This window comes from Dendropsophus ebraccatus, chromosome 12, assembly GCF_027789765.1.
Source record: "Dendropsophus ebraccatus isolate aDenEbr1 chromosome 12, aDenEbr1.pat, whole genome shotgun sequence".
Lineage (NCBI taxonomy): Eukaryota > Metazoa > Chordata > Amphibia > Anura > Hylidae > Dendropsophus > Dendropsophus ebraccatus.
In genome coordinates, this window is record NC_091465.1 from 42,963,436 (window position 1) to 42,985,854 (window position 22,419).

Here is a 22,419-nt window from a genome sequence, read left to right on the forward strand (position 1 = left end):
TACACCGATCTGTTCATTATTTATGTCACTAGTTTATGTTGCCCTCATTTAAGGCAGCATAAACCTAGTGACAGATTTCCTTTAAGATGGATGTCTACCTCTAAATGAATCTAAAGGCCCAAATACACTTAGAAAAGTTTTCCAAATCCACCATTTTCAAAGGAGAAGCCGATCGACTAACTGAAGTGTATAGCGGCTTCATGATTCTCATCCAAAAGATGATGTTCAGTATTTAAAGGGATTCTGTCACCAGGAAAATGCCATCCAATCTACCAGGGTTATCAGTACCAGTGTTATTTAATACCTGTGTTATCAATACCAGTGTTATTTAATACCAGTGTTATCAATACCAGTGTCATTTAAACAGTAACATACTGATTAAAATCCCTGCTCATTATTTGCTTAGAGGTCCAGCAGGTGGTCCTAAATGACAGACAGCTTTCCATGTATGAACCTGCATAGACATAACTCTCACTGATACACTTTCTGGACTCCTAAGAACCAGAATCAACAGAGGTTTCAATCCATATAAAATAACTTATACTGAATGATTCCCCACAATACACAATACAAACATGAAAATTGGGCTGGCTCATATTGGGCCTGAGGGGGTTAAGTATGGCATACGTGGAAAGGGGACTTGTATATTGGTGCTGAGCACCACATATCCACACATATTAAAAAATGTTGGGGAAGAAGAGACATGACATACAATACTGTCCGTGGACGCAATGTGTGGCACATATTTAGGCTAAGGAAGATCTGTTACATTGGCAAGTTGGAAGCAGTTTGGCAAATAGATAGAAAGGAAGACAAATTGGGAAGGAAGTTGTGGCGAGAGGGGGACTAAATATTATTTGAAATATCAGTATTGAGATCTGAAACCAGGACATTGGGAATGTAGGGAAAATGGTCTGGGCCACAATAAATACCTGGCACCCATTCAGCAGTTCCTAGTATAAATCATGCATGCTGGTGGAAAGCAATTTAATAATGCTTACAGTAGACTGCACAATAGAGGTGAGCGGTAAGTCTGCCGCCAGCTCAACCATACTACACCACATCCTGTAAAACGGAGCTTGTTTCAATGCACATATGTTAATACTTCTCCTTTTTTATAGCTAACATTTTATCATTTTTCCACTACAGAAAAAAAAGCCAAAACAACAGTGCCACTTACCAGCTTTGACACGGATGTTTGGACTCCGGATTTTTCCAGCGGAGTTCTCTGCTGTACAGAAATAGTCATTATCATGTATAAAGCTATTAAAAGCGGACTGAGAGAAGGGGTACAGCTGGAGTGTGCCATTGGCGTGGACGTGCCTAATGTGAGGCACATCATAAATGTCATCTCCTGTCCCCAGGTACCATCGGAGGGTGGCGCTGGGTGATCCAGCTGCTGGGCAGGGGATGAACACCCCCACAGTGCTGGAGAATGTGATCTGCAGCAAAGAAGTGTTCACAAAGTATAAACTGGTGCTGGCATCCTCAGAGCAAGCTGTGGGGAGAGAAGAGAGAGAGAAAAGGTGTTAGGTACAGGAAGCTTTCCGTTCTGAATATATATATTTACAAATCTATAAGTTAGTAACCATGTAATATAAGCAGTAAATGACCTAATAGAGAGGCTGCACAATGACCAACACTATGTAGAGTGAATTCCACTCAAAACTCCAATACAAGTGAATGAATGAATTTAGAAAATAAGTCACAGTCCTTGTTCTAAGTAACTGTTGTAGTAAAGTTGCAGTCAATAACAATGGTGGTACCTGGTGCTCATCTTAGAGAAATTTTCCATATCAATGTTTTTCTGTGTATTCAACTGTTGCTGGTATTGCGTTATCCCCTATGGTGGTCTAACACAGATACTCAGTTCACTAATAAACAAGCAAAATGTTTTTGTACCCACAAAGGACAACAGATTACAAGCAATACAAGTCTATGGAAAAGGGAAATGGGAGAGGGAGTGCCTTGGGAACACATACAACACCAGTAAAGAAAGAGACAGCTGAGGGACAACTCTGTATGTAAGAGATCTTACCCCAGGACTTAATATACACAGCTTAAACTGCTCACTACAGCTTTTTATGCTGCTGTTTTTTAGTCTGTGCATAGAGACAAAGAAGTACAGGATCTCCTCCTCTGTGTGTGCAGACACCATAGATGTTAGACTCCACCCACCAGCTCTATCAGAACTGTAAAGTACAGATTTTGCATGCAGAACAGATATCTGCTGAAATATACTATATGCAACATATATAATGGCCAGATATAGTGCTAGTCCTGATGTACACAAGCATGGCGACTTACCCTAAAAAGTCAACTGAAACGATGGATACACTTCAAAGACTACACTTTTTGTCCACTCTCCCATTCTTTCTGTCCCCCAGTCTCTAATGCTACATTACTTGTTCTTTATTATCATTTCTTGAATCTACTTCTATATTCTAACTCCTGTCGATTGTCAAAAGAAGAAGAAATTACAGTATTTCCATTAGCATTACCTGTACAGTAAATCTATGGAGCACAGTGCTGATAAAAAAAAGCTTTAGCAATGCATGACTTTTACTGCATAATAAATACAGAAATACTGAAGTATACCTATAATTTCAGGTGACCTTTCAGAATAAACTGCCATGTGCGTATCCATAAGGAGTGGCCATACTTCCAGCCATTGTACAACTTGGATATGGCATTTTTCACCAGATTTCTGCTCGGCAAGCTTCATTAATAATTATCAGTTGACCTTTAGCTTGTGATTGAAGACTAGCTGCTATGATGTCTTCCATACACTGCATACATATATAAGAGGTAGGGATCCACCTCCCCTATATCTGTATATCACACCTTCAGAAGTAGCAGCACAGAGAACATTATACAGCAAACCTCCATAGGTAGCATGTAACGTGATCCATCAATGGGTTCATAGTCCCCCTGTTTTCCCAGTTTTTCAAGATAAATCATGTGTTTAGGTGGGAGTGGGAGAAAATGTTCCGAATAAATGGGAAAAGATGTATTTTCTCATATACAGGAAATATAAAAATTTCTAATATTCACTTATACTAGTGATTTACACAACAATTGTTGGCGACCATTCAAAAACACTGAAGAAACTGATTTTGGTATCCGATTCAATTGGCCAGATGACTATGTATGTGTAATGGACAATACATATTGAATAAAAAACTGAATGTTATAGTCAAAATCTTTGCACATTTGCTGAAGAGCAGAATTTTGAAATTATCCTCCTGAACTGATATTTGAATGGACTAGGTAAGAAATAAAATGCTCTATTTCCTCTATTAATGTGCTCAAGGGGCCACTCGCCGCTGAATAGGTGGATCTGACTTTAATTAGATGTAAGTGTTGGGGGTCACTTGCCCTTCTGTACATTACGTGAGCTTTTCTGATCTTCTGGAAGCATAACACAAAGAACGGAACTATGGATCACCAGCCGCATGTGCCTGGGTATGTGGGTGTTTATGCTCACTCATGCATGGACAATGTAGGGAAATTGTCCTTGTTAATGAGCCATTATGAAAAACTGATTTTAAGATACTGTAAGGTGAAGCCATTCACATTATTGTGTGGGTATCCAGGGTTCAGAAGCCACTGAGCGTCACTTTTCTTTGATAACTAAATTAGTACACCAATTTCTGTATTACATCCTATGTATGTATAGAGCATATTGCCAATGGCAAGATGTGCCTGCAGTAAGCACTAAGTTTCCAAAACCAGGCCCACAACATGTTTCACCATGGCTGTAGCGTCTTAAGGGGTGATGGGGCGATGGCAAAGCTAAACATCACAACCCCTTTTTTCTAAGAATAGCCTCAAAGGCAATAATGCTTCCTGATACAAGTGGTATGGCCTGTTGTTTCCAAGCAGAACGTTTGGAAGAACATCCCAAAGTCCTTGTCTCCCATAGTGTTTCCTGGTACAATATCCTCCCCCAGGTATCTGGTTGTCGACATAATAGGCAAGATAACATAAATCCATGGGCAATACTGATGTTCACATACCCACCACAGAAAGTTTTGGTGGTGGTGAGAAGAGGGCAAAGGGGGAGGAGGAAGAGGCTGCATGGCTACTCAACTGGCAAGCTGCAATGCATAGTGCTGTGTGTTATGAAAAGTTTAATAGACAATGGGGGGGGTTCAAACTGGTGTAAAGTAGAATTGTCTTAGTTGCCCCTAGCAACCAATCAGATTCCACTTTTCCTTCCTCACAGACTCTTTGAAAAATGAAAGGTGGAATCTGATTGGTTGCTAGGGGCAACTAAGACAATTCTACTTTACACCAGTTTCAAAAATCTCCCCCAATATGATTTTTTTTAAACTCTATGGACAGTTTCACTGGCTGATTACTTTTGGTAGGCGCTAAACACTCTATACAGAAGCACCCCACCTTGACAGGCACCATTGTCACAAGCTAGCCAAGGCTATTCACTTCATCTTATTGGTACACACAGTGTATATAATGTCACATACACTCTAACTTTACTTGTGCTGGTTCATGGCTGAAGATATACAGAAAAGACATATTTCCGGTTACATATTTTGGTGTAAACCTAGAAATTGACTTGGACTTAGGAGTGCTTAAAAAATATTCATGTTTCTGGAGAATTTCACATTAGGAAGTCAACCAAGCACAAGGATGTCATGATGCTGTGCTGGGACACTTGCTGAAGGAAGAAAGGTCATTGCTCCAGCTCCTGCAGTAAGTGGCATTGCTACTTGAACAGTATTACTTTCTTATTAACTGTGACCTCTCTAAGTATATTGCCTCACTGTAACTCTAGCAATCGCTGACCCAGTACCTACCTGGCATGAAGTTACAGTGCTAGAATGAGGGAATGGAACAGGGCATTGAATAATGTAGATGGTGGCCATCTCAGTCAACTTCTTGGATAGCTAGCAGAAAATTACCCCATAGGGTCCTATTACACCAATTATCAGCCAATAATCGTTTAGTGAAATAATCAATAATCATGTTAAATGGTAACAATCAGCCAATATGCACGGATGTCGGCTGATTGTTGTCCTAAAATATGTTTTGAAAAAACAATCACGATAGCGACGGTCTGCTGGCCATTGGTCCGTGTAACAGGAGCAACGGCAGTTCCCCTTTTCTATGGACCACCCGATCTAAGGATCATCCCCTCCCACTCCTCCCCACTTGATGTCTGTGTGTGTAATAACACAGACAGCGAATGGGGAACAAGGTCCCTCACTTGTGCCAAAATATTGGCCCATGTAATACGGCCCTTAGACTTAACTAAAAAGGATCTCCAGACTTTATGACCAAAACCAAATTGTTAGGGTAGATCACCAGTGTATGACTGATGGAGGCCCAATCTCCTGAACCTATAGGCTGGAGTACTGTAGACCATCCACTGGGTTTTCATCCATCCAAGTACAAGTGTCTGGTAATACAGCATTGTTGAGGGTTCCAGTTGTAAAATACTTTGATTGTCCTACCGAGAGGTCATCAAAAGGGAAGTCTTTGAAACTTCATTCATCGAAAAACTTTATGACATATACAGCAATATAAAGGGAAATGGAGTTAGAGGAGATCATGCGAAGTTTATACATCCGCGCCTTTGACTCATCTTAACCAAGAATAAAGTTGTCAAAAATGTTCCATGTTTACCTATATGTCTACACACCCTGTGTTTGATCTGAACATCTGTCAGGTGTAACCAGATAAAGAAAGGTTAATTATTAGAGATTAACACCACTGTCTCCCTGTGGTTGGCTAGAACACTAACCAGGATATATTTATATATTTGCCAGGAAAGGTCGAGAAAATACGTAGGATCGATTAGTAATGAGAGTCAGGTCGGTTGGTAAAATGAGTCATAGTTCCAGTGAAGGCTGCAAACTCTTCTTGGTGGCTCAGCAGCCTCATTACAGTGATAAAGAACTATGGGATCTGGAAGCCAATGATTTCCAGAGAAAAGGGAAAAACTAGTCTGGAAATTATAATAAAAGTAAAACGATGAGGACTTTTCAACATTAGACTATGTTTAGGATTGGCCATCAGATAGGATCCCCCAGGTCAGCAGACTAATTTCTTTCCAGGTATATAGGAGTTGATGAGCCACTAAGCATAGACTAATAGACAAAGTTAAAGGGGTAGTTCAGCAAAATAAAACACAAAAAAACTTTCAAATAAAGTGGTGCCAGACAATGCCAGAGATTTCTTATTTCCTTCTTATTAAAAAGGGCTCTCTGCTGCCACCTATGTCCATGACAGGAACTGTCTAGAGCAGGAGAGGTTTTGTATGGGGATTTGCTACTGCTCTGGACAGTTCCTGACATGAGGTGGCAGCAAAGAGTACTGTGTCAGACTGGAAAGAAAACACCATTTCCTGCAGGACCTACAGCAGCTGATAAGTACTGGAAGACTTGAGATTTTTTAATAGAAGTAAATAACAAATCTCAGGCTCTTTCTGACACCAGTTGATCTGAAAGAGTTTTTTTTTTTTTGCTGGAGTAGCGCTTTAAGAGAGGGATTAAAGGGGAACTCCGGATAAGAAAAACTTGTTTTCTATTAAAAGTACATTAAAAGTTATATATATGTGTCTATACAATCTATTACCGTATCTGAGCGGTTCTGCCACACTGGTAGCTGATAGAAATTCAGGAAGTGAAAAAAATGGCCTCTGTGCCAATCCACATTGTCTCCTGCTCCCTCTTCTTTCCCACCTTAGGAGACAAATATTCCATGCCTCTGTCCCACATTGTGTGTGTTTGCTGAGCACAGGCTGATGATGCAGACAGGGGGCAGGGCGTGATCTCAAAGGAGGCTTGACTTGATCCCCCAATCCCCTGAGTGATTCACCATCTCTGACCGGCCAGAAGCAGCTGCTGCACTAATTTTACTGATTGTGATGGGTGGGGGACTGTTATGATCAGCTAAGGGAAAGCATTTGCATTCTGGGAACTGCTCAACCAGGAAGGACAGAAACACAATACAGAACATCCCCCCCCCCCAAAAAAAAATAAAAATAAAAAATAAATAAATGGATTTTTGGTAGTAAGGTAAGAGATGCTATATGCTTCTGCAGAAGTTTCATTTTTTAAACCTCTACCTGAAGTTCCCCTTTAATGTATATTCTTGGAACACTCATTTAAAGGGGTGTATTCTTTCCAATCTGATACAGTACTCTCTGCTGCCACCTCTGTCCATGACAGAAACTGTCCAGAGCAGGAGAGGTTCTCTAATGGGGATTTGTTACTGCTCTGGACTGCGGAGAGCACTGTGTCAGACTGGAAAGAATACACCACTTCCTGCAGGACATCCAGCAGCTGATAAGTACTGGAAGACTGGTGTTTTTTTTAATAGAATTTACAAATCTGTATAACGTTCTGCCACCTGCCGATATGAAAACAATATTTTTTCTCCGGAGTATCCCTTTAATGGATATGCCAGGCCTCTGCTATTGTACTGAGCTTGCACTATACTTAGTGGTTAGGAAAACAATCTGTTCCCTCCAGGACTGCTGACACAAAATTTATGCTGAATATTCATGTGCGCTATTTGCATATCATTAAGAGCAATCTGCATTAATTGAGCATATTTGCATACAGAAGATTATCAGTATAATTTTTGGCACAAATCAAACAGGTAAGTACATTGTTATAATTGATACGTGTACCCTGTGGACAGTAACCATAAAGAGTACACAGAGGAAGGCGTATGAGATGTCTGCCTGGGAGAACACCACTGAATATTAGGAAACCATAACCATATACTGTACTTCTTTGTAGTATAGTCTAGTATGCTGAGATATAGGACTCCTGTCATACCTAGTTTCCCGGCTGTGATCTGTGTATCGGAGCAGGATGGACGTGTGTTACAGAGTAGTGATCTTCTGTAATGTGCTGATAAGTGTCTCTGGATATTCACAGTCCACTGACTTACAGAGTGGTCTTCTGCGGTAATAAATGCAGCAGCCCCTGTGTATACTGTGCAGGACTGTGTTGCTGAGCAGTTTTCCCTATATTGAGTGCACTCATGTGATGATTGGCTGGAGAGTTACTGTACGTATAAATTACTCTCAGTTGAAATTTTCATGATATATTAATTATAGAAAAATTCTGTATTGCTCCTACAAGTGGGGATAGAACCAGTCTGAAGGTCATGTTGACCTGGGATGGGACGGGATAGCAAACACACAATAGCTAACGTCCCGGATTGGCCGATGTGATGACGTGAACCACATCCTATTTTGATATTTTTAAGTGGATCCCCTCTCCTATGTCTATATACTTTGAATAGAAATACATTTTAGAATGGGTAATAAAAACTATACAAGCAGTTATTGGATGGGGGTCCCCCATGCATCTAACCCTTATCTATTACCAGGAGCAGCTATAAAGAGCACTTCTCAGTCTGGAGTACACATTGTGTCTGGATATTATACAGACTGAGGTCAATAGGCACCATCAGGGACAGCTCCAGGTTATTGCGGGCCATCGGGCAACAAAGCCTCAGCTGGCTCATCCATCCACTATGCACCCATCATCCACACACTATGCACAGACACAGACACTGACAGACACAGACAGACACTGACTGACTGACAGAAATTACTGACTGACTGACCCGAGCACTTACAGCTCAATCTTCTTCCTCTCGTTCGGGCTGCTCTCCACACTGTAAGGTTGAGGACCTTTGGGTCATGTGATTAGGTCCTTCACCCTTTTTTCACTCTGTGCAGGTCCTGCTCCATCTCCTGTGTCTTCTAATGTTCAGTGTTCATCCTGCACTACAGTGAGCGGATGAACATCAGAACACTGGGCCCCTCTTCCTCTCTGGCCCCTAGAGGCGCTGTGGGCCCTGACACTTGCCTGGGTAAGCCCTGGGCTGACGCTGGCCCTGGGCACCATATATATATATATATTATATATATATATATTGCCTTATTTTTCTGTGTTGGCACTACTGGGAATTGGCGTCAAGTTGTCGTCATTGATCATAGGTGGTCTCTGAAGGTGCCACCTCATTTCCGGTGGACCCGTCTACCATTAAGAGCTCCATCATACTAGACAACCCATCATAGGCTAGCTTCATGTCTGAATCGAAGCCAGACTGCATTGACTTTATTAATTTGACTGGATTTGACTGGACAAAAGAATACTACATGCTACTTTTTTCAGCCATCTGGATGAATTTGGTGTTGGAGGTCTGAACTTATCCTCAGACACACATGTAAACAAAGCCTGAAAATTATATATATATATATATATATATATATATATATATATATATATATATATGTGCCCTATTGTGTGCCCTGGGGTGGCACAGGAGAGCTGGTTTGTAACTGGTACTTTGGAGAGTCGCATTGGGAGGTGTGATGGTGTAATATAGTATAGTATGGTGCAGATCTATGCTTGTTCATGCATGTGTGTTGTTGTGTACTTTACAGGTATGTGTCGGGCAGAGGTGAAGGGTGTCAATGTGTTTTTATGTGTTATATCACCTTCACATATGTGAGTCAGCTCTGCTATGTTCTTAAGGACTGATATAACTGAATAATATAACTATAAATGAGTATAGTGTAGAGAGGTGTGAGGGTGGGCTGCAATTTCTTGTAGGGGCAGTTGTAGTACCATTGTCGGACTGGCCCACCAGAGGACCCTCCGGTGGGCCCCCAGCTTTAGAACCTACACAAACACTGACTGACATGTCGTGTCTCACTGGTTCTTCATTGGTGGGCCCTCAGGATCATTTCCTCTGGTGGGCCCCAGATACCCAAGTCCGACCCTGTGTAGTACCTTATGTTAGTCAGCTGTAGTCATATAATCTATTATGATGGCTTGTATGTATGTTGTAAGGTATGATATACAGTATGGACAGGAGTCATATTAATCAGACTATAACACTATTAGCAATCTACATTCTAGAACTTTCTAGTCTGTAAGTTTTTATAACCTAAAAGCAACAAAGATCCATGGTTAGTATTCTAATACTAGATCATGTGTATACACTATCGCTGGTGAGTGCTGCTTGTCTGTGTAAGGCAAGGTTCACACTGCTTTTACAGGGTCAATTAGATGCATATGCTGGTCTCTGTTGGGTGAATGCGGCTCTATGGATGTATAGTCCTGGCGCTTGGGTTAAATAGATGCTGCTGAATACACAGTGTGAACTTAGCCTTAGTGAATATGTGCAGATATAAACAGAGTGTGGCATCAGATTATTACTTCCATTATTATTATACTATTACTATGGAGTCAAGGATTCTGGGTTGTGAAATTTTACATTACTTTTTTCTTTTTCACTATAATATACTTCTTTTTAATTTTCTTTGCTTGGTTTGTTCTTAGATTGCGTGGATTAATTCCAGGGCACTGATCTAATAATAATGTTGGCCCTCTGCCCTCTGTTATCAAGCAATAAACTGGCGTAAAACTATGGTCAATGGTTGTGTATAGCAGCCAAAAGTGAGAATGCTATTGTCTCCCAGTCTAGGGGCATGCTTGTTAAAGTTGTTAAATACATTGAATCGCCTTAAAGGGATACTTCGGCAAAAATATTTTTCTTCCAGATCAACTGGTTTCAGAAAGTTATATAGATTTGTAATTTACCTCTATTTAAAGTCTTCTAGTACTTATCATCTACTGTATGTCTTGGAGGAAGTGGTGTTTTTTCCAGTCTGACACAGTGCTCTCTGGTGCCATTTCTGTCTGAGACAGGAACTGTCCAGGCAGCAGCAAATCCCCATAGAAAACCTCTCCTCCTCTGGACAGTTCTTGTCTTGGACAGGGGTGGCGGCACAGAGCACTGTTTCAGACAAAGTGAAACACCACTTTGTGCAACACATCCAGCAGCTGATAAGTACATTACAAATCTATATAACTTTCTGAAACCAGTTAATCTGAAAGAAAAAGATTTTCATTAGATAACCCCTTTAAGACATACATTGATGTCCTTGGACCCCATTGGAAAACGTGTGCCAGAGCCCTACAGATCACCTCCAATAATCCTACAAGCTCAAATGTAACTTCTACCCTCCATATAGCTACCCCACTGCCTATATAAGCTGAGGCATGATTAAAGGGGCCCACAGGCAGTTGGGTTGCACATACAGTAGACGTATCATTAGATATTGTATACAAGCTTGAGCACCTTGTGTATGCTTATTTCATATGGTCCCCTTATGTAAACATAGTAAATAACATATGCCAGACCTGATGCAATAGCTCAATATCTATTTTATGTATTAGCAAACAGAGCTGGTCACACGGCTTACAATCTGTCTGGCACTTCACAAGGTGTTTATCTTGGTTCTCTCATTGTAATGACTGAGATGGAGTAGTGAGAGAATAGTTTATATACAGGACCATGTATCGGATATGCTGATATAGGCATACAGTATAATGCCACACATCCGAATCTTGGGCAACACTGAATCTATAGTCATGGTAGTTTGTACACAATAGATTTTCATAGGTCCCTGTGTGGAAGTGTATGTAAAAGATCACTGCACCAGTCAGGCCTGCAAGGTGCATCAATATCTACATTTTTGCCCCTTTGCCAACCTGAAGCACTGAAAGGCTGTAAAGAGTCCACAATACTGCACACAAAGCTAGCTGATTCCTCATCTGTTGGTGGGTACGGAGTCGGACTCTACAATTCTAATAGTACATATATCGGTCAACAGAGTTCATGCACTTTTGGAGGAGATTATTAACAGATTGTAACCCCGTAAGAACAGGGGAGGTAAGTCCGATCTAGTGTCAGACAGACAGGTCAATGAGGACTGAGACAGACGGGCAGGTAAGGGCAGGGCAGATTTAGAGAGCACAGATGCTGGACTGAATTAGGGGAATTTTCAGACTCTTGAGGCAAATAGGCGTAAGTAACAGATTTGGCAGCTAAAACAAACTATGCCAAAATAATAGCAATAATAACAAAACAGTAAAACAATCCACATTCTACCTATAAGTACAGCAGGGGCTGAGCACTATTTAAATACCATATTTAATACCAAATCAGATGTGATGTACACACAGATCCTTATATCCAGAGCCCATGTCTGACAGATTATATAGGGAAAAAAACTTTCTTTGCAATCACAAAGTATAAATTGTCATTTGTGTATACATAAGGAGTAGCACTGTTTCTGGCTATTTCATTACTTGTATTTCACAATTATCACTAGTTTTCCCCTATGCAGGCTTTATTCCTAATTATTACGGTAGTTGTCCTTGAGCTGGTCGGTAGAGATGCTAAGATGTCTCTAATATACTGCACATACACAGAAAAGGAGATTCTGCTTCTCTATATCACTGTGGCACACCATCAGAAGCAGCAGAGGGCATTATAGAGAAGTACTGATCAGTGTAAACTGTGAATCAAGCACTGGGGTGAGATAAAGCACCACAGCTTTCAGCTGTGTGTCTGTCTCTTTATCTTTCCATCGAATTTTTCTTTAAAAATTCATATTACAAACTTTCTCACACTTGCTTGAACAATTGTGGCAGAAAGTTGCCAAATTACTAAGCTGACCTGCAACTTTGGAGGTGATTAGTCGGTACACTTCACGGGCACTGCTATGTTTAGTGAGTACACTTTGTGGGCACTGCTTTGTTCAGTGGGTACACTTCCTGGGCACTGCTTTGTTTAGTGGGTACACATAAGGGGCACTGCTTTGTTTATTGGGTACACTTTGTGGGCACTGCTTTGTTTAGTGGGTACACCTGGGGGACACTGCTTTGTTCAGTGGGTACACTTCCCGGGCACTGCTTTGTTTAGTGGGTACACTTCCTGGGCACTGCTTTGTTTAGTGGGTACACCTGGGGGACACTGCTTTGTTCAGTGGGTACACTTGGGGCACTGTTTTGTTTAGTGGGTACACTTCCTGGGCACTGCTTTGTTTAGTGGGTACACTTACTGGGCACTGCTTTGTTTAGTGGGTACACATAAGGGGCACTGCTTTGTTTATTGGGTACACTTTGTGGGCACTGCTTTGTTTAGTGGGTACACCTGGGGGACACTGCTTTGTTCAGTGGGTACACTTCCCGGGCACTGTTTTGTTTAGTGGGTACACTTTGTGAGCACTGCTTTGTTTAGTGGGTACACTTCCTGGGCACTACTTTGTTTAGTGGGTACACTTCGTGGGCATTGCTTTGTCTAGTGGGTACACTTCCTGGGCACTGCTTTGTTTAGTGGGTACACTTGGGGCACTGTTTTGTTTAGTGGGTACACTTCCTGGGCACTGCTTTGTTTAGTGGGTACACTTACTGGGCACTGCTTTGTTTAGTGGGTACACTTCCTGGGCACTGCATTGTTTAGTAGGTACACTTCCTGGGCACTGCTTTGTTTAGTGGGTACACTTCCTGGGCACTGCATTGTTTAGTGGGTACACTTCCTGGGCACTGCTTTGTTTAGTGGGTACACTTCCCGGGCACAGCTTTGTTTAGTGGGTACACTTCCCGGGCACAGCTTTGTTTAGTGGGTACACTTCCCGGGCACAGCTTTGTTTAGTGGGTACACCTGGGGGGCACTGCTTTGTTTAGTGGGTACACTTCCTGGGCACTGCTTTGTTTAGTGGGTACACTTCCTGGGCACTGTCTTGTTTAGTGGGTACACTTCCTGGGCACTGCTTTGTTTAGTTGGTACACTTGGGGGCCACTGCTTTGTTTAGAGGGTACACTTCCTGGGCACTGCTTTGCCTCACCTGTCAGACGTCCCATGTGTCTAATGGCAGATGCACTTTCCATTACATTCACATTACTATGACAAAGAGTTAATAAATAACTTTTGTCCTTTGTGAAAAGAGAAGTAGGGTCCGCTGATGGGCTCTTCATTGTACCTAAGACACTTTCATGGTGTAATAACCTGCTTGAAAGCACCTGGTGATAAGAACACTGGGGTGTGTGGCCAGCCTGGCTAAGAAATGCACAGCAGAAAACAAAGGTGTTAATAAAGGAGGGCAATGGGATTGGGTGGTAGATACTATAGACAGAAATGATTCCACAGTCTGGCATGCTGGCATGCTTATGTCTGTATATCTCAGCCTTGCAAATTGAAATAGGAGCAGATATGAGCAGAAATCCTGGGGATTATAACAGAGGATTGTTTCAGCAATGGGGGGGGGGGGGGATTTTTAATAATGGGAGTGGGGGGAGATATGGACAGGGTGGGGGGAACATGACCTTAAAACCACATAATCTTCTTTGAAATATAACAGGGACAGCACTATCCTAATGCTGCCTTTTCATATAAAACCAGGTCCCAATCATGCAGATTAAAAAGAAAAACATCAAACTAAGACTGTAATATTTCTAAATCACAGGAGACATCTGTGGAGCGGCCACCTGCTACCAGAAAAGAACCTGCGAAATCGACTTTACTGTCAGAGAGTGAGAGACACCACCGATGGACAAGGAAGATGTGACATGGAATAAGAAAAGTATAATAGGAAAACATTATTTATAAAGAGTAAAATATAAACATTGTATAAGAGAAGAGGCGAATGTGTCATATTCATCAGAGTAGGAATGGGGAACCTTCGGCCCCATCAGCTGCTGCAAAACTACAATGCCCATCATGCCTGGACAGCCAAAGCTTAGGCATGATGGGAATTGTAGTTCTGCAACAGCTGGAGGGCTGAAGGTTCCCCATCCCTGCATTAGAACTTCACTAGTTTCTATACCAACACCACATAGTAAATTACCCCTCTCCCCCAATGTATACAAAACCCAAACGAGTCATTTCCTTTTACGCTCCTCTTTCTCCACTCATCCTTCTTTAAACTTGACTATTCTTCCGCTGTTTCTTTGATATAGTAGCTTGCCATTTTCAGGTAAGGCAACCCTTAGCCACCTCTCCCAAATGTCACAGAATTGTCGCTGTAATTCTAGCTACATATACTCTACATTCAAAATGAACAATATTATGCCCTATGTCTCCGTTCTTTTCTTGCAGTAGGGGAGGACGACCTCCACTATTTAGCGATAACTAAACTAGTCACATATATTAGTAAAACTATAGCTTTCTTTATATAAACCTCCTATTACACGTATCTCAGTTTTTTTTTAATATTTCATATATTTTACTTTAACTTTATCATATGTATTGAACAGTTTGACTTATTTTACTTGCCCCCCATCCCTTTAAATTTACCCTTTTTTAAGGTATGTAATACAATTTACTGACTCTACGTGTTTCTATGTGCCTTAGTTATGTTACTCTATTGACTATCTGTCAGCGCCACTAGATCTACTTCCCAGTTTCTCTCACTATCATACTTTATGTCCTTATATCCTTACTATAGACCTCTAATAACTCTATTCTCTAATAAATCTATTCCTGATTCCACTACATCTTAAACATCCTTCACATATGTCCAAATATCTAGAATAAAACAACATTATGGCTCCTTGTATTTTATGGTATACTGTATTCCCTGTGGTATCAGCAGTCACATGTAAATCTACCGTTATGACTTAGTCCGTACACGGTCTCCCCTCTATCATGTACATTGTACGACGCTGGATGACCATATGGTCACTAATAAGTAAATGTGACAATGTACATAACAACACTAGATCTATTAGAAAATATGGTGACCAGTTGACTGCTATATAACATTGAAGGTTGAAGGAGAGGCCAATATATGGGTTAAAAGTGATGTATGTTCTTATGCATGCAGCTGTGCCACAACATATAGGAAGCAAAAATTTTAAAGGGTTATCCAGGACTACAAAAACATGGCCACTTTCTTCCAGAGACAGACCCACTCTTGTCTCCAGCTTGGGTGGGGTTTTGCTGCTCAGTTCCATTGAAGTGAATGGAGCTTAATTGCAAACCACACCTGAACTGGAGACAAGAGTCGTGTTATCTCTGAAAGAAAGTGGCCACGTTTTTGTAGAGCTGGATAACCCCTTTAATGCGACTATATAAGCAAGTTAGTTTATTTGCAGTAAGAAGCCATGTATACCCAGGATACAAAAATACGTGAATCTGGACAACCATTTTAAAATAGAAGTTGAGTGAAGAATAAGAAATAATATCCACCTATATCTTACCTATCTCCAGGTCACAGAACCTACGGAAACATAGAGGAACCTGTGACACGATTTTGAAGCTCTTTTCCTATAGTATATATATGAATTTAATTTGATTGGGGGCTCTATAATGCATAAAGGGGGCTACACTGATTTTCCTACTTCCAAGACTAACCTCCTATGTTGCAGTTATTACAGCTGATAGGACGTTGTTGAGGAAACAAGCGGCTGAAGGAAGTGAAACCGGTAATAGAGCTGGGGGAAGGTTACAATCCGACCCCCTCCTCTCTCATTACCAGGCTGACAGTAATTACCCCTCTCACACGCGCTGACTGACGCCGAGCCTTTGTCTCTGCACTCTGCCATGCATTAACACCTTCACTGCACAAGCCATTTAGCTATAGGTTTCTCCTGTCTACAATATGCACCAAAGTGTGCTATACAATATGCATATAGACATAGTAGACCGGGCAAAAAATTCATCATTTCAGATTGCAGGAACAAATTTCCATTCTAGAAATAGTCATTGGTTTCCTGCTCGTCTTTTATGGGACTAACAAATGGGTCATTTCGCAAAGGGTAAAGTTTCTGGGCTCTTGCAAAACTTTTTACTATCTAATGATATACCTGTATTCCATAGAAGACTCTTGTACTAAGCAGGGAACAGTGTGGTGTAAAGATGAAAAATACCACGAGTGTTCTGTGAAGGATGAAATACAGGGACAAGATCCAAGAACCAGTTCAGAATGGAGGAGAATTCTTACATTTTACTTGCAAAAAATTAAGGTGGTACTCTACAATGGAGTTATTCTAAAGACTATATTACAGACGAGGGTGTACATTACCATGAGGCAGCCCATGCAGATGCTCGGAGAGAGGGGGCCCAGGCCTAGCCGATCCTATCATCAGTGCTATTAGTGATTTCCATAGAAATAAGGGTAGGAAAAGTTGGTGAATTGCAGGGGAATGGGGGGAGAATTTGTCTAAATATAATAGAAGTGGTATGGAGGATCAAACACAAGGCTTATCAGTTCCTGGTGCTAAGCTGGAACCATTATAGGGGGCCCAGTTTAGTTTTTACTAGGGGTCCCAACGTCTTCTATTTCCTCCATTTATTACAGAATGACATAAATAGCATCTGAATATTCTGAGAATAATATGTTAATAACCTGCAAGACTTCAAGGACTCTGACCCTCCCCATTCTAGTAGCCTGTAAGTTGTCAATTCCCTTCTGCCAATGTTAATTTTTGCACAATCCATCATGTTATATTAAGCTCCAATGCAATTTATGAAACCACATCAATAATCCATTTCAAGCCTGTACTTTATTCAAAGTCAATACCGCCTTAACACAGGGTGTTCTGCAGATGACGTAAAACAGCAACCAATCAGAGCTCAGTTTTTATTTCCTGCGACAGAGTGTAAAATGGAAGCATAGATATGACTAGTTGCTATGGGCGGTGAATCCTTTTTTTTTTTTTTTTTTTAAAGCTCCTCCAAGACATTGCGGCATCCCCATTAACAATATGACACTGTTAAAACATAAATATAAAAAATGGCGCAATTGTACTCTATGACAAGGTTGAAACTGCAATGAGATAACGGCAATTATACCGTCCGCCATTGCCCTGTGTAAAAACAAGACATGAATTATTCTTTGAGGAACGTAATGATTTAAATGAATACTGAACTTGACAACAGCACAGTCTGTGGAAAGAAGTGACAAAAGACCGAAATTAAAAGAGTGTGAATTCCAATTTACGGTCCTGATTAAATTTAGCCCATAGGCTGTTAATGTATATTGCGCGGCTCAGTCAGACGTACTGAGATCTTAAAGCTGACTTATAAAAGACAGCTAATGCATTATAACATGTACACACACAAATATCTCGGCCATGTGTGCAGCAGGTCCAGCAAACGTCTGGTTATTTTAATAATTAGCTGTGTTATATTTGTCATTATCTCTATAGGTGTCTTCACCTCTACTGACCTCAGTGACCTTTTCTTTACAAAGGTCAAAAGCCATTTTGCTTAAAGGGACTGTCTGGTATAGAAAACTGTTTTTTAAATATCCTATTATGAATATCTGAATTAATAGAGAAGAGGTCACCCAATCCTAACCAAGATCTATTAGCCAGAGTGAAGACTGGCTACAAAGAGTGAACAAAGAGTGTCTCTAATGCTGGAGGGCCCACCATGTTTATGCATTACATACACAGTCGTGGGGAGAACTGTGTAATACTCAAAAGGGTTATCTGGGGGGGGGGGGGGGGAATATTTGTAGAAAAGACCCCAGATACTGAAAAAAGTAAACATACTCACCCACTTTATTCCCCTGCTCCTAGCCCTAGTGCCCTCCACTTCCTGCATTAGATGACATGGCAACCCTGCAGGAACTGCCTGAATAGCCAATCACTGGCTGAAGCGGTGACCCACCTCAACTAGTATTTGGCTAAGCTGGCTCTTCCTACAGGTTTGGCACAACATTGAAAGAAGCAAAAAGTTTAGCATCATGGAGCAGTAGGGGATTGAGGTAGGTGAGTATATAGTGTTCATCTCTTATTTTTGTAGCATCCATGGTCCCTTCTAAAAAGAAAAGGTGACAACCCCTTTACTTTTCTCTAAAGGGACAATACTTTAAAAGGGACAAAGTCACAACTTTGAGTCCCTTCTATAAAAAAGCTTTGTCCAATGAGGGTGTCAAGCACAACAGAAATAAATGTTTATGTGATATCTATGAGAACACGACTGGGCTTGATTACCCCATACACACTACATTGTCTTCAGCTGTGGAATATATCAAATGGTCCTCAGTGATCAATGATGACAGTGACTACTTGATTTTACATTTTCTACCATTCTGTTTCTATAGCTCATATGTAGACCTACATGTCACTATGGTAACAGACTACAAACAAAGCTTGTGCAGTCATACTCCCAGCTGTTTGTCCCTTTACTGTTCCTACATTTAATAGGTTAGCAAGAAATGGGGAACAACTAAATGGAATAAAACTTATGGATGAGATTACATTATTGTAAAAGAATACATTTTCTCAGAATTATTGTATAGTCTATAGTAAACTATTCACATAAACTCCACTAACTCTTTGTAGCCTTCATTTTCTCTATACTACAGTATATAATGGAGATCTGAACAATGCATTCAGTAACACTTTATAACACAGATTTGTGGACTGTGATTAAGTTGAATAGTTTTATCTCTGTCGCTTTTGTGCGTAGAAATGGTAATTGCAGGACAACTACATCGAGTCTATGTTCTACCTCTGTATAAAGACTTTTCTGGTTAACATAGAGAGGTTTTTATTCATTCCCATCCTTCACCTTTCTTTTCCATAAATTGTCAATTGATAGAGGTTCATAAAAGTTGTAAATATAGATGCCTAGTTCTGGAAATACATTAATGACAATGGTTGCTGCTGAACAACATACCAGGCATGAATTGTGAGAAAATAATGAAGGCTGCTTTTTCCTATAGGAAATCTTGGCGCATGCCTTGTCTATGAATATTAAAGGGGTTATCCAGCGCTACAAAAACATGGCCACTTTTTCCCCCTCTCTTGTCTCCAGTTCAGGTATAGTTTGCAATTAAGCTCCATTTACTTCAATGGAACTGAGTTTGAAACCCCACCCAATCTGAAGACAAGAGAGGGGGAAAAGTGGCCATGTTTTTGTAGCACTGGATAACTCCTTTAAGTATTGGCCTTGCCTTCTGCTAGCCATCAGCCCTGCTGAAAGTTGCCCCGCAACTCCACAAAGCAGGGCATTACCACTAGGGTTGCCAACCTGATTTATTTTTCCTTTTGTATGACATTGGCAACCCTGGTCAGCACTGATTCTATAGCACATTCTGTCAAGTTTTCCAAAAACTTTCCACAGGGGTTGAATTTGATGTTTTCTCAGATTTCTCCCAAGTAAAATACATGTCTGATATACAAGCTGACATGTGAATGCACACAGCGTATATTTTCTATTAATCACGGCCGTTGTTGCAAATTGCAACACTGGCCTTGATTAATAGAAAATGTAGGTTGCATTGAAGTCAGAGGAATCCTGGCCGGAGTGTATACACATAGGGGGACATTTATGAAATGTCCGCCCGAGGTGTATTCCAGGGAGAAAGTGCAGATTCGCCCCTTCTCCCTGGCATACGCCTGCCGTGCGCCCCGCTCGCCCGATGAGCAGGCTGGGGGAGCGTGACAAGGCGGGGAGGAGGCGTGGCCTAATCTCACGCCTTATTTATCATGATTTACGCCTGCTCACAGGCGTAAAGGGGGTGGGGCCTATTTTAAGACCAGCATACTTGTACGCCGGTCTTCATAAATCCCCCCCATAGTATACACTCTGGCCGGGATTCCTAGTGGTCGCAGGAAAAACTGACATGCCAGTTTTTCGTGTCCGCTATTCACTGAATAGCCGGGTCGCAGAACTTGGCCTTAGAGTAGAGAAAGACTTTCTGCAAATAACTTCATATGCCTGAAGACAACAAGACACACTACAATATTTTGGCTGAACCCTTTCTCGTAAATCCAATAATGTATGTATGTAATAGTACTTTATTATAACTTTATTTATTATATATAACTTTTTTTTTTATTGTTAACTTTATTATAAAGTTTAAAATCCACAGCTCAGATTCTGAAGTTTCCCATAATTAGTGTCTATAAGTAATTTTCATAACTTTTGTTGGGCAATAACATATCTTAAAATTATTTTTCCAGGATTTCCCCTTTAACTAAGATGATGTTGTTGTTAAATTTCACCCCATAGACTACTGTTTTGTTTGAAATTGTTGATTTTAATTAACGTTAATCTAAGGTATATGGGCACCTTTAGTCAGGGTGATTTTAGTAACTTCTTGTAGACTAATTGGATTCAGCTAAAAGTACACACAGTAAAATAATTCCTTGTGGTACTCGTTTACCTTTTCTACAGTGTGTGAACCCAGCCTTACTGGTCACTGGATGTAAAATGGATGGTCCAGCAGTATAAAAACATGGCTTCTTCTTTCCAGTATCAAAACTACACCTGTTCATGGGTTGTCTTTGGTTAAGTAGCTCAACTCTTTAAATAAATAGAGCTGACCTGTAATACCATACACAACCTGTGGACAGGTGTGGCCTTCTTTATGGGAGAAACCCCGGAGGTCACATGGAGGTCTCCTGTACAGCTGATTGTACAGAAATGTGCATTGATACATTGGTCTATAAAACCAAATACAGTTATTACCTAAAGATAACAAGATCAAAATTTGTAAGAACATCACATGTAATGTAGGATTTGGTGCTTAGTGCAATGTTTTGCTGAGAGAACTAAACATACTCTATCCAATGTTATGTCTGAAGCTTAAGAAATGCATTACCTTGGTGGATTTCTAGTTGATTTTACATTCTCCAAAGTGTATAACTGAAATCCATCAAATTGTGCGGGTATATAGCGCAAGTACAACATGTCTTCTGTCAGCAATGAACGCTGGCCTTTACATTTGGAAAGACAAAACATCTTTTTTTTTTTCAACTTCACTTTTTGTGTATTAAAGGGGTATTCTGCTCAAACTTAAAATTTTAACCTTTCCACGCTCCCCCGGTGTCCTCCTACATCATCTTTGAGTCCTGGCTAAACAACCCAGCCTTCATTTCTGAGACAGACTCATCCAGGAAGTGACACCATGCTCAGCCAATCACTGACAGAGACAGGAATGTATAAGGCCAGTGATTGGATGAGCGGGCTGCCACTGCTGAGACAAGTTCGACTTGGAAGTGGAGACGGGATCGCTTAGCCAGGACTTGAAAATGACGTAGGAGGACACCGGGGAGGGTGGAAAGGTAGGGATAGGTCGTTTATTATGTTTTCACCAAGTGCAGCAACTAAAGAGAAACAAAACTCGAGCATGCTCAAATCCAATTGTTAAGCAATTGAATAGCAGAAGAAGTTTGATGCCCTAAAGCTGCCTGGAAAACATTTTCTCAGACTCCATAGAGCTGCATCCAACTTCTTCAGCCATTGGTATTCCAATGGCAAATGATCAGACTGGCGCATTCATCTCTATGAGCAACGCCTTAAAAGTTTACATTGAGCAGAGTACCCCTTTAATATGACAAAGATATCACATCACATTGCTGGATCGACTAAATGAAGGGTTTACAAACATACAGATGCGTCCTTCCTTAGGCCCCGTTCACACTACGGAATCAGCACCGACATTCCATGCGGAAACCCCCCCGGAGGTTTGCGAGCCCTCCCATAGAGTCTCAATTTGACACTGAGGCAGGTGGAATTCCGCTGAGTTTACTCAGTGTGAATTGGCCCTAAAGACAGACTGAGCAGAACTACGGCCAATAATCGTCTCCTGTAATAGAAGACAACAATCAGCCG

General features: G+C 41.0%; 1 protein-coding gene across 2 annotated transcripts in view; it reads right to left on the reverse strand.

The window, feature by feature from the left end:
- The window catches only part of DSCAML1 (DS cell adhesion molecule like 1), a 164,228-nt gene that overhangs the window by 133,997 nt on the left and 7,812 nt on the right, over positions 1–22,419 (reverse strand). For both annotated transcript variants that reach the window (XM_069947261.1, XM_069947262.1), the window contains exon 2: positions 1,181–1,498. In XM_069947261.1, coding sequence (XP_069803362.1) covers positions 1,181–1,498 — 318 coding nt within the window. The remainder of the gene's footprint in view (positions 1–1,180; positions 1,499–22,419) is intronic.